The 13296-nt window shown below is 34.3% G+C and overlaps 1 protein-coding gene across 3 annotated transcripts in view; it reads left to right on the top strand.

The window, feature by feature from the left end:
• PHF20L1 (PHD finger protein 20-like 1) overlaps positions 1 to 13296 on the top strand; it is a 63780-nt gene that overhangs the window by 31333 nt on the left and 19151 nt on the right. For all 3 annotated transcript variants that reach the window (XM_004679584.2, XM_004679583.2, XM_012722989.1), the window contains 4 exons: positions 2474 to 2726; positions 4813 to 5001; positions 5268 to 5474; positions 12184 to 12240. In XM_004679584.2, coding sequence (XP_004679641.1) covers positions 2474 to 2726; positions 4813 to 5001; positions 5268 to 5474; positions 12184 to 12240 — 706 coding nt within the window. The remainder of the gene's footprint in view (positions 1 to 2473; positions 2727 to 4812; positions 5002 to 5267; positions 5475 to 12183; positions 12241 to 13296) is intronic.

Raw genomic sequence — 13296 nt, 5'->3', positions numbered from 1 at the left:
TTCTGTGATCATCAAACGGTTAAGTCTTTGCCGTTATTGTCAGGATATCAACCAAATTTTAAATGACTTTTTTACTGTGTGTTCCTTTTTTTAACGTCCCAGATCTAATATTTTGTATTTTCACCACTGTTTATGGTATTCTCAAAAATGCAATAAATCAGGGACTTGGGTAATAAAAATGTTTCTGGAAAATTCATTACAATGTCAATCTTTCATTATGCACAATCCTACTGAGGTAAATGTGATTGTGAAAGTACTTACTATATGTGGAAGTTAGAATAGAGGGCAGTGCCCAGCTCAGAAGTAGAGAGAGCAACATTTTAAAATTGAGTTAAAAAAGAAAAATAAACTGAGTAACTCGGTGGTTTATATTTGCATAATTAAAAGAATTTTTTCAGAGTCCTTGCCAGTTTTGTAACAGAGACCAATAATCACTAATAAGAACTTTGTGAATTATTTTAGATTTTTAAGGAACGTCATGTTGTTCCTTTATTTTTTTATGTCATTCAAGTTGATTTCAGTGTGCAAATGTTTTGTAACCAAACTTAATTTTTGTGCTGTTTGCCCTGCTTCAAGTTTAAATGCCGAGTGATAAACTTACATCTCAGTTGTTATCAACATTAGACTTAAGTGAGAGGTATTGATTTTCCCTAACCTCTGTTGTCTTAATGAATAAAATTATGTCACTTATGACATAGATTAATATCAGGCCTATAACTAAAACCTACTGTGCTAATGGGTTTATTTACATTTTTAAAATTTCTATCTCTGTAGTCTTGAACCCTAATCCTCCAATTATTAATTATAGATTATTTATGTATTAGGGAATTGTTATGTTATATTTACTTTTGGATAAAATCTGCATTAGATGCATAATTCAGTAAGTTTTTTAAAATGTTAACTTGTCCTTGTTTAGAAGTTAAGCACCTTATCAAGATATTTAAGTTTTAAAATCTTGTTTCATAACTTTGTAACTCGAGAGTAATGGATGCTGTAGTGATGTCTCTCACATATGTGAAGATGAACAATAAAATCGTTTATTTACAAGTAATGGCTCTAATTACTTTTCTGGCAACACCTTTTATGATAAGTTTAGGAACCCTCCCCTCTATGGAGTGCTTTTCCAAATGATTAACCTGCACGTACACACATGTAATTGAGTAAATTCAAGAATAGAAATGATGACAACTGAATGAATGGGACACATGACACCAGGCACTGTGTGTGGCATGTCCAACATGCCCGCGTAGAAGCAGCCAGAGGTGCCCTACTTAACGCCGAATGTACACTTTTTCCCACTAAAATCTGAGTGCCTGTATTTTACTGCGAACAGACAATTGGTCCCCAGAGAGTACTCTTTCATATTCCAGAGAACTGCAGGCTGCAGGCATCATTGTCATCCCTCGCAAAGGACAGGGAAAGAAAAAGGCTTCTTGGGGTGAAACATGTTCAGAGTGCTACCAGTTCACTTCTCTCTATATACCTGCCTATGCATTTTTAAAATTTTGTATCTCACACTTTGCGCTTAAATACATGTGTGAGAGAGCGGACAGGCATACCCACACCTTAGATCACAGACTCATCCAGTGTGGCTCCTCTCTGTTGTCCTTGGACACTCTCACATTTCATTTTGCATATGTAGGAAATTTTACTGCCAAGTGATTAAAGATACCTTTTACGAAAGAACTGACAAAGTTCTAATTTTTTTTTAAAAGTGTCAGTTGGCAGGAAGAAGGTAAAACTTTCATCTAAGAATGCGACGTATTTTGTTTTTAAATCCAATGTTTTAAACTTACACTTTATCTCCTTGGTTTTTTTTTTGTTGTTGTTGTTGCTTGTTTTGTATTGTTTTTTAGTCTTTTAACTCTGTATTGCTGGTAGCTTTGATTTCATGATGCACTATGCTTATGAAACTCTAGCTTTCAGCACTAAAATGAGTTAAAGATAATGTTTCGTTAATTTGGTCATTGTTTTCCTGTTGAGATCTTTCTTTAAAGGGAAGCTGTCTACTTACACCTCCACATTTAATTTGATGAAGTTATTTTACAAAAAAATCTGAAAGTTAAATGTTTAAATAGATTCTTCTAATGCTCTAAAACATTAAAATGCATCTTATTTACCTAATTATTACTGATGTTATTAGTAATTATGTATTCAAAGAGATATATTTTAGTTTAAATTGAAAATAGTTGTTCCAGAAGATATTTTATATTCTGAGAATAACGGGAATAAAATAGTATTTTTAAAAAGCCAAATTTGGACTAAAAGTCGACAGCATCCCTTTAAAGACGGCCTATTCAACTTTTAGTTAATAATTTGTGGGGTTCTTTTTGGTTTTTCATTTGTAATAGAAATGTTATATGTTGCTTAACAATGTTTTTGGATACTAAAGTTGCTTAACAATCAAAATAGAATACAAGAACAAAAATGAAGAAACCAAAATAAAAATATCAATTTTTTATTATTTATTCAGGCGATTTCACCTAAACCTCAAAGTCAGAAAAAAAATGAAGCTGACATTAGCAGTTCTGCCAACACTCAGAAACCTGCACTGTTATCCTCAACTTTGTCTTCAGGGAAGGCTCGCAGCAAGAAATGCAAACATGAATCTGGAGATTCTTCTGGGTGTATTAAACCCCCTAAATCACCACTTTCCCCAGAATTAATACAAGTCGAGGATTTGACGCTTGTATCTCAGCTTTCTTCTTCAGTGATAAATAAAACTAGTGAGCACAGATTTTTAAAAAATAGTTATTTATCCTATAAGATACATTAAAAAGTTTGATTGTAGTTATATTGTATTTTTATGAAATTGCTTTTAAAAATTCAGAATTAAGTGGATATGATAGGGAAGGCTTGAAACTTTCAGGGGCAAAACCATAAACATTTCTGGCTGATTTATTGTGCAGACTGTACTGCTGGTTGAGAAACCTTACCATTTAGTAGTGCAAATTCCACTGTAGTTTGATGCTCCTCAACTAATAATCTAAGCACTGTCAGAGGCCTGATTCATTACAAAAAAAAAAAAAAAAAAGGAACAAAAAAACAAAAAAATCTTAGAATCATAAAAAGACGCACAGTGACTTTTTTCCCTTACCTCTGAGAATAACTGATGGCTTGATGGATTAGTGATCACCACTTGTCTGTATCCTACCCCTCATGTTTTTTTTTTTTTTTTTTTTCTCTCGGAGTTTGAGTGTAAACTTCAGTTTAATATTGTTGATAAAAGAAAAATGCTTCCTTGGTCTTATTTTTAAATATCTTATGTTTAAATACCACTTATCTTTCAAGAGTTAATTTTTATTAAAATAGTCTTTCAACCTTGGTTTGGAGATATCTACATAGATATAACACACACACAGAATGAATATATGTTTATATATATACATGTATCTATATATGTGTATATATATATATGCGCATAGATACAGGTATATACATATACAGGAAGATTTGTGTTGGCCCTGTGTTTTTCATACTAGTTTATTCTGAGAGGCATGAAAAACAATTACCAGGAAAGTCATTTGTTAAAAATACTTTTGTTATTTACACAGCAATTGAATTAAAACCTGATTCATAGTAAGGGAGTAGGAAACATTCCTTGTGAACTGTTTCAGGTGTTGACATTGAGAAGACTTACTAATCAAGCATTTAGTTCTATTATTTTCTACCAAACCATGTTTTTTAATTTTTTAACAGATTTTGGCCTTTTTTGGTTATGGTTTTGTTCTTTTTATCAAATATGTAGAAAAGATGAGAATAGGAGAACTCATTTGTTTCCTTATAAACTTCATTTCATTATGGAATTTACCATGTAATAATAATAGTAGTCACTGCGGTGTTCCATATTGATAGGTATTTTATGTTGAAATTATTTTGATTCTGGTGTGACCACAATGTAACAGCAACTGGATTTAATTTCTTAACTTTTTTCAGTTGTCACCGTGTGTTTTTCATTTGATTTTTTTTAATTAAATATCCAGACTGTCAGCCTCTCTAGATCACATATATTTCCTCTTAAATTAATATGATCATATTAACTTGTGGAATCCCACTTATTCAGAATGATTATACACACGTTTACATGACTTATAGAAAAAAAGAAAACAAAGTCGAAAATAACGACGCGTCTGCTTTTGTGTTACATAGTTAGACGATGCTGAAATGACTCACACCACGTTATTTTAAAAAGAAAATATGAGGGCAAGAATCATATATTCTTCTAGTCCTCCTTGATTGCCCATAATAAACATTTAAAGTTGTTTATATTCTTTTTTTTTTAATGAATCAGGCCCAAACATAAGTTTAGAAGACTCAACTTGGGAGGATGGGGGTGGGATAAAATTATTTCATGTTATTTTGGCAAGTGAAGTAAAGCACTAACTACAATGCATGTTAAATTTTGGTCATCTATGCTCCCTGCTTTTTACTTTCCCTTAGCGTTTCTGGATTTGTAATTCAGCAAAAGGGAGTTAAAGAAAGAAAACCCTTGGCTAATAGACTATTTTCCCAAAGGAAAAATGGCAACTAACACAACGATCTGCAGTTAAAAGAAATCTGATCTGTCACTTGGGAAACTATCTGAAATTAGTGTTCCTTGTTATTTGCTTTTGGTTCTGTTAGGCTTTAGATTTTAGAAGTTTTGATTAACTTTTTTTTTTCTGTGAATGAGGGCACAGTTTTTGCCTTTGATTACCTTTGGAACAACATCAGAGGGCAGAATTTAAATCCTTTCCCCCATTTATCTCCTTAACTATTATAAGATGATCCCAGCATGTGTCTGCTCCGTGAACATTGAGGATCTTTTTCTAGGTCCTTCACAGCCTGTGAACCCCCCTAGACCTTTCAAGCATAGTGAGCGGAGAAGAAGATCTCAGCGTTTAGCCACCTTGCCCATGCCTGATGATTCTGTAGAAAAGGTTTCTCCTCTCTCTCCAGCCACTGATGGGAAAGCTTTCTCCATCAGTTCTCAAAATCAGCAAGAGTCTTCAGTACCAGAGGGTAATGTATATTGATTTCCTATAGAACCAAACATAAAAGAAAATAAAGAAAACACTAAGAGTTTAAGAACATTAGAACATTAAGAAAGTTTTTTTTTCCTTTCTTATATCTTGTGGATTTATAAACACTTCATTTGTTCTGCAAGTATTTGAGTGCGTTCTTTGTGCCAGGCACTGCTCAATTTATATAGCATTTTAATCCAATTTGATATTAACTGGGCCACTTTATCTATGTTAATATTATATTACATTCTTTATTTTGTGTAGTTCCTGGTGTTGTACATTTGTCATTTGAGAAGCTGGGGGCCTGTCTCCCTCTTGACTTAAGTCGTGGTTCAGAAGTTACAGCGCCTCTAGTCCCAGATCCCTCTTACCATAATGAATGTCCCAGGACAGAAAAGGAAGATTCGCAGATGCTTACAAACCCTTCTTCCAAAGCAGTAACTGATGTAAGAGGAACGCCAGCAGCATCAGGTAAAAAAATAAATAAACACAACAACAGTGTTTTACAAGTAGCTCGGTATTTATAAGTATAAACGTTTTATATGATTATATTAACGTAATGGATAATTCCTCTTCATAAATGTCTTTATGTAATTTCTATGGGAGGCAGGGCTTTTGTGTCTGTTTAAAGTTCTCAGTGCAGCCATTTTGCTGTTGTATTCCATGCTTCTTTGTCACTTTACCTCCTCCCTGCTGCTTTCTTATATCCTGCCTCTGCTAACTAGCAATCATTAGAGCTAAATATAATGATGAAACACCTTGATTTTTCAAGCCAGATAATATTTAATGTGTACAACAGTGAGGCTTAAGTAATTTTAATAGCTGTTAGTATTTAAGAAAAACTTAGCTTAAAGTATTTTATATATACTTTTATCTATAACCCTATAATTTGGGGCACAGTCTTACAAGTTCAAATGTAATTTGTTATAATGTTATTTTGGTAGCCTGTCATGTAAAATCAGCCCTGTTCAGTAGCACATCTGTGGGATGATTTTTTTTTTTTTTTGACCATCTGAAAGGATTCAGGGGTATTTTACTAAGTTGATACTTTAATCCAAAGAATCACTAATTGTATTTCCTCATACAGTTACACTGTTTTATTTATAATAGTTTATAGAGTTTTAACCTCAACTAAATAGTACATGTGAGGAAATAGGGCAAATACTAATTTGAAGTGCTTTTCCAGTAAGTTACTAACTTGGAGTTATGTGGATGGAGGAGATCTGAATTGAGTTAATTTTAAAATGGAGAAAGACAAAACTTGATTAGTTTACAGCCAGCAGTGTGGGGTTAATAATAGTATTTTTCCTGAAATAACTATTCAGCTTTTTGGGTGAAGCGTAAAATAGAGCTTGCTCTTCTCCGGTGGTGGTTACATTTAAAACAAAATGATTGATGTAACTGAAGAAGCAATTTCGGTTTAGCTTACTGTGTTTTCTTGTTAGTTTACTACTTTTATTGTCTTACTCCTTCCTTCATAGTAAAAATGCAGCCGGTATTAAACACACACTTTCTACAGCTCTGTCTTATTAGTAGCATTAGCCCAATCACTCCCCCTCCCCCAGAATTTCTAGCTTATGTTTAGTTTGTATGGTGAGTTACCATACAGGCATGTTTCATACTGTGCTTCATGTTGGGCAGAACGTAGTGGATTAGTGGGAGGACATAAAATTTTCTTTTTGAAGTATTTGAATTCAAGAAAGTCAAAACAGTTTTCTGGAAGTGTGAAAGGTGGAGAGGAGTTTCAACTTATAGTTTGTGTTTGTGGATTTGTGGAGAGATTGGTAGGTTTGTTGAAGATTGTATGTAGGTATGGTCATTACGGGCAGCTTTAACTCAAATTGCATGTTTTTAAATGTTAATCACTGAAGTTCTGTTTCTTAGAGTGTTGATCTTCTATTATTGAATGAAAGGAGTGGTAGGAGGTCTAACTTACTTCTACTAGCTACTTTAATTTTTTATTTGAGAGAAGCAATGGAACTAAAGCCAGGCTCTAATTGGGCATGTTTGTACTGAACCCGGAGCCTGGGTGGCTGCCTTGAGAAGCCTCGGTGTCTGCAAACTCTGCTCCCTGTGCACTGTGTCACCCACCATCTCTGAACTGTTTGCAGTATTTATTGAACTGCTTGCTCTCTGCTCCCCAAGATGTCTTTTATCATTTTTAAAGCCAAACTACCATAAGTTTGTTGTTACTGTTTGTTTATTTTTTAATGTGTGCATTTGCTTGGTTGGTTGATTTCCATCATAGCCTTGAAAGTAGATTTTGTTGAATTTTAAAAATTTCTGTAGAAAGCATTATTTACCAGACCTGTATCAGACACATTATTTGGGTTCTTTATGTTACTCTTCATATGTTTAAAGTGATGTGGATATTTGTGACTGTGAAATAGCTTAACAGACTTCGATTTTTACTTTTTGCATGAGAGATTTGTATGCTAGTGATTGTATTAGTTATGCAATAGGATTGATGAGATTATGCAAGTCCAGTTATTATATGCACCTGCTCTTGGAAGGTTAACATTTGGTTTTAATTTTTTTAATCCAGTAGAGATAATGATATTGCACTAAACTGTCTGCATTCTTCCAGGGGTTGTATCCTGACAGGGTGATTAGCCAAGGTTACAAATATGTCACTGCTCAGATTACCAAAGAAGGCATCCATACCTTTAAAAATGGAGGGCTTTCTGGTCATTGTGTTAGCAGAATGCTTTAGCTAGCAGGCAGCTGATTTTTGGGTGAGGATAGAGCATCAGAAAGACTCTTAGTTCTGTTACAATCTGGAAATGTGAACTAGTTTTCTTTTTTTTTTTACCTACTGAGGATATATATACATGTAAGTATATATACCTGAATTACCTCTAACTTGTTTTTGTAGGAGTTAATAGATATGGAATACACATGTAGTTTTTAGCTGTTAAATCTTTTAAATTCTAAATAGTATTGGCTCTACTTTTTAAAAATTTTTTTAATAGCCTTTTGAAAAAGAAACTTTTAGTATACATCCAAGGCCAACATAGAACTATCACTCCCTGTCAGAGTGTTCCCTTAGAGTTAGTAAGTAAGGAGTTCAAAAATATAAAAGATTGCTCTCAGGGAGGCCTCAGGTAGGGAAAGAAATTGCATTTAAATTAACCAATCTCCTTGAAACTCATTTGGATGTTTCTATGAAGGGGAGATTGTAGCAGATGATTTCTGTGGTGCTGTTGGCTCTGAATTTTGATTTTTAGTTTAGTATATCGTTGACAATGTATGTGATGGAGTTTAAGTTTATTCCAAGGAAAAGTTCATGTTGCGATATTGTTTCCACTTTTCATCTTACAATTTTTTTTAAGATTTATTTATTTGTGCATACAGAACTGCGGTACAGGCCAGAGGTACAGGGGCATTGAGAGGATTCACCAGAGACAGAGCGGGGAGCAGAACAGGCAGACTGATGAAGTACACTGCTGAGGGGAGCAGCGGACAGGCCAGGAGAGGTCTGCCTTGCCCTGTGGGTCACCTCCGGGGCGGGCAGGGCTCAAACTCATGCTAAAGTGGCTTTAGCCTCTTAGTGCTGTGCTTTAGCCCTCCATGCTCCCAGGGAGGGCCTCATCTTACAATTTTTAAATATTCTTAGAAATGACAGTTTCTGTTCTTTGGAACTCCTGTGAAGATGCAATTGGGATTAAAAGATCATATAAATATAATTTTAAGTTTTCTCAGTCCTGTGTTGAAAGATACTTAAGACATCCTTCATTGTTTCCTGTTTTGAACCAAGCAATACATAAATAACAAAGAATATGGACTTAATGAACATATATATATATATAGGTATTTAAATATTTAGAAATCTGAAATATTTCTAAAACTTTTTATTTTTAAGTTATATGGGTATGAATACTGGATTGACCTAGGTATGAAGACTGTACATTCTTGATACCAGTGTATGCACTAGCAGACATTTTAGGGGGTGTTGTTTGGAAATCACTAGGCTTCTTTTCATTGTTCTTCAAAGTCAAATCTGAAATTGGTATCTGAATGAAATGTTCATAGAGGTCAATGAATGAATGAAAGTTGTATAGTTTTATCATGGTAGTTAAGACGGTGATTTCTCTGTTGGGAGTCCATGAAGCTATTACTGATGTGTTAACATAGTACTTTTTTTTTATCAGTGGTAGTCTCGACTTAGGGTGGCAGAAAGCATGTCATGCACTCTGCTGCTGCTTCCTGTGGTTTCTAAATGCCCTTCGTTTTTGGTCCAACATCTTATATCACTTGTATATTTGCTTTTTGAAAGTGTTTTTTTTTTAAAGCGTTTTGCCATTTTTTTCCAGAATTGTACCAAACAGAACAAAACTACAGCCACAGATACTCATCTACTGCCACCCCCACACCAAATGTCCATGGCTCGTACAGACGGGGGTTTCCATGGAGAGTCTCGGGGATAGCCTCTTTTTTAGCTTGTAGAATCTGAGATGTTAAGCATATGGAAGGGGCTTGAGAAACCACTCTCTATTATTGACTTTAAATTGTCTGCAAGTAGGCAAAGTCCAGAGAGCTACCTCTTTTATTGAAATAGCGCTATTTGGTTGGTTGTTTTTTATATCATAAATTGGACTATCACATAATATTTTGTTTGAAGAAAACATGTTAATGTAATGTAAATATTGCTATTTGTTGAACAAATATTCTAGTATTTTAGTTCCCAAGTTCTACTAAAATAAGGACAATATAATGAACTTCTCATAAAACAATTTTTTTTCTTTTGTTGAATTCTAGAATGGTTGTGTTTTCCTCTTTATGCATGACTGTACCCATGTTCCATCATTGCATATATGAATATTTAATATCTTGTGTGTAAGATGTTGACAACTCTATGTCAGCGCCCGCTCCCCTGCCAGTTTTACTTCAGGAATCTTAGCACTTCAGAATCTAAAGGTCTGGGAGCCAGTAGAACACGTGGAAGTGGAATCTGGAGCTGATCTCCTGGAAGCACCAGGGGTGATGACTACTACTTTTTGTTGTAGCACCTGGCTGCTGTTTGTCTTCCAAGCACCTGAGCGGCCCCGCCATTCTAGTCAGCACAGGCAGCCCACTAAAGCAGTTCTTTTGCTTTTACTCAACCCAGGGGTCTTGTTTCACCTTTCAACCTGGAAAGTCTGTGCTTCAGAGACTCGAGGACCTTGGAAGCAGTGGTCATCATTAGTGCTGCTGCTATGTATATCTGTACTGTCTTTGAGCACTGGAAAGCAACGTTCTTATCGTTTGCTCTTCAAGTGCTTTATCATTGTCAAGAAATAGTATCAGATTTGTAGGATTTGCATGCTGCATTAATAAATAGTGATTAGTAAAATGGAAGTGATGCATTTGTTCAGTAGTCATGATGATAAGGAAATTTAAATGCATTTCTTTTTGTGCTGATGCCCCTCCCAGTTTTGGTCATAAAAAATGGAGATTACCAATATTTTTAAATAATTTGAAACTTCCTTACTAAAACCTTATTAGCATTTAATTCAAGTTAAGTGGTATTTTAGTTTTTTAAAGGGGCTAAATCGGTTACTACTCTTTTTAAAACTTTTTTGATACTTAAAATTTTATTAAAATAACAGCTTATAAAATTGCATAGATTACTATTTTTAAATTTACATTTATTCTTACTGTTGAGGAAATTTAATAAAATAACAGTATGTAGGTTTCAGGTGTACATCATTATAAATCAATACCAGTTATATACTAGGTTGTTTGCCTTAGTGGTATTTTATATTACTATTATATTTGACTGAAATCATATCAGATATATGAAGTTTAAGAAAGTGTTGGTCTTTTATAATACTGTATTGAGTGATAAAAGAACTTGTAAGTGATGATGTTAAAGCAGAAATTAGTAGATTGATTGAAATTGCATTTTTTTTTTTTTAAAGATTTATTTATTCATACAGAACTGGGGTACAGGCCAGAGACTCAGGGGCGGTGAGAGGCTTCACCAGAGACAGAGTGGGGAGCAGAACAGGCAGATCGACGAAGTACACTGCTGAGGGAAGCAGTGGGCGGGTCAGGAGAGGTCTGGCTCGCCATGTGGTCTCCTCCGGGGCAGGCGGCAGGCGGGAATCGAACTCATGCGGAAGTGGCTTCAGATTCTCAGTGCTGTGCTTTAACCCGCTGTGCCACCAGGGAGGGCCCTGAAATTGCATTTTAAATATATTGTACTATTTCTCTTAGATTAACTCTAGACACAAATAAGATGGCATCAAAAATAGTGAAGTGAATTAAGAACTTCATTAAATGTACTTGCTTCAGTTCTTGGTTTAAAAATGTGTTTGGAGCTATTAGATAATATCTAAATGTCTTTAGGGTGGATATTTTGATGTGTAAGTAAGTCGTTGTATTTTACATTTATTGATAAATATACACCAAAAAAGATTTTAAAATCTACTTTGATCTTTATTGTTACTTAACATATTTATGATAAAGGTTGTTATAAGCCAACAAAGATTAAATATTATTTTTTAAAAAAATATACAGATTGTTGAAAACCATTGTACTTTAATATGAGGTGTAATGTTTAGTTGAGTTGGTCTAAATAGCATTCAGATCTTAACTGTCACAGAAGCCAGAAGTATTGCATGGGCCAGCTGCTCCAGTGGCTTCCGCATCCTCTGGACCAGCAAGGCTGTGCTGCCAGAGTAGATCCTTACCTACTGCCTAGTATGTTTGCCTTCAGATATTTTACATTGAGACCCAAATTTATGATATTTCTAGAAAAAAAAATGATAGTCTCAAATTAATACCCCACCACAGAGGAGAAGTATAAGAACTCACTGTCTCAGACACTGTGCTAACCAGTGTATCTATGTTGACTCATGTAATCCTTATAACAATGCAGATACTCTTAATTCTGTTCGGCAGATGAGGAAAACTGAATCACAGATAGATATTAAGTGATTTCCTCAAGGACACACAGCTAGTAAGTGGTGACACCAGGATGGAATCTGGGTAATTTGACGGAGCTGAAGTCATGCTTACCTCAGTTTAAACAGTTTTTTTCAATTAAGAAATCTCATTTGTTTATAGTACTTCAAACAGTAAAACAATGTAAACCTTTAATTTTACGTAGTTTTCTGAGCAGTTGTAATATAAAATGTTATCCTATACTTTTAACCCTTTCTGACTTAATTTCCATATTTTCCTCCTTAACCTACAGGAATATTGAAAACGGAAAAAAAAGTGAAATTAGAAGAAAAAAGCTCAGCAGCATTTGGTATGAACAGAAAGTAATCTTTAAGCAAAAGACTGTACTGCTTGAGAGTGAGCGGACATAGTCTGTCCTTTTTATTGTTACCGTATTAGTGTTGCTCAGTTCCCTCAGGTGTAAGTGGTCTCCGCTCAGTGTTTATTAGTGTTACTCAGTTCAGACCAGGGATCGCTTAGAGTGTCTCTTCTAGTAATTTGCAGTTTTTGTCAAGGGAGTCTAAATTACCTTTCTCTGTTACTGTGTGGTTTGAATGTAAAGATTAAAAATTTGATTACTTCAAAAGTAGTTACCCTTAATGTTATTGAAACTTAGAAAACAGATGTTCACTTTTTTCAACTTATCTTGTAAAAGAACTTACCAGGTTTTGTTATTTTTTGTATCTTGTGTACTATAATAACTAAATGTCTTAGAAGAATGAATGATTAAATCTTAAATAGTCTGTAGTTTAGCGAAGCTTGGGTCGCTGGAAGTTACTTAAATGTGGTTGATAAAATTATAGACTAAACCATTCTGAGTTGGAGAAAAAGTTGAATATACGTGATGAATTACTTTAAAAAATGCTTTGGGAAACTACTTGATATTTATTCATTTTCTAAGTTTTTATTTTCTTAGCCTTCTACATTTAAAAACTGAAGGCATTACTTATGGATTTAATTTTTTTTTTTATTTTTCCAAAGAAAAAAGTTTATCAAATTTTTCAAATCTTAACATTTCTTCTTTAATACATGGAAAATGCTGAGTCTGTTAGTCAAGTCTTTCTTAAATTGTGGAGTTTATTTCTTGTCAGCAGGAAACTGAGTTCTATTACTATTTAAAGATTTTAACTACCATCTGTGTTGATTTTAAGATGTTAGGTAGGGGGATTTCTTAATACTGCTAATGAAGACCCTTTTTGTAGTCCAGGAAGCTAATGAGTTGTTCTACAGGCACAACAGATACAGTTTAAGTGACCCTTCTGTTCTGGGCAGGTGGCTGGAGTAACTGATTAAAGCCTATATGCTGTATTTAGGTTAGTCACAGAGGAGCAAGTCAGGATCAACCATGATTACTGACTTGTCTCTG

The sequence above is a fragment of the Condylura cristata genome, unplaced genomic scaffold (assembly GCF_000260355.1).
Source record: "Condylura cristata isolate star-nosed mole 26May11 unplaced genomic scaffold, ConCri1.0 scaffold00009, whole genome shotgun sequence".
Taxonomy (NCBI): domain Eukaryota; kingdom Metazoa; phylum Chordata; class Mammalia; order Eulipotyphla; family Talpidae; genus Condylura; species Condylura cristata.
The sequence above is the reverse complement of the archived record's forward strand: the minus strand, read 5'-3'. Positions and strand labels throughout refer to the sequence as shown.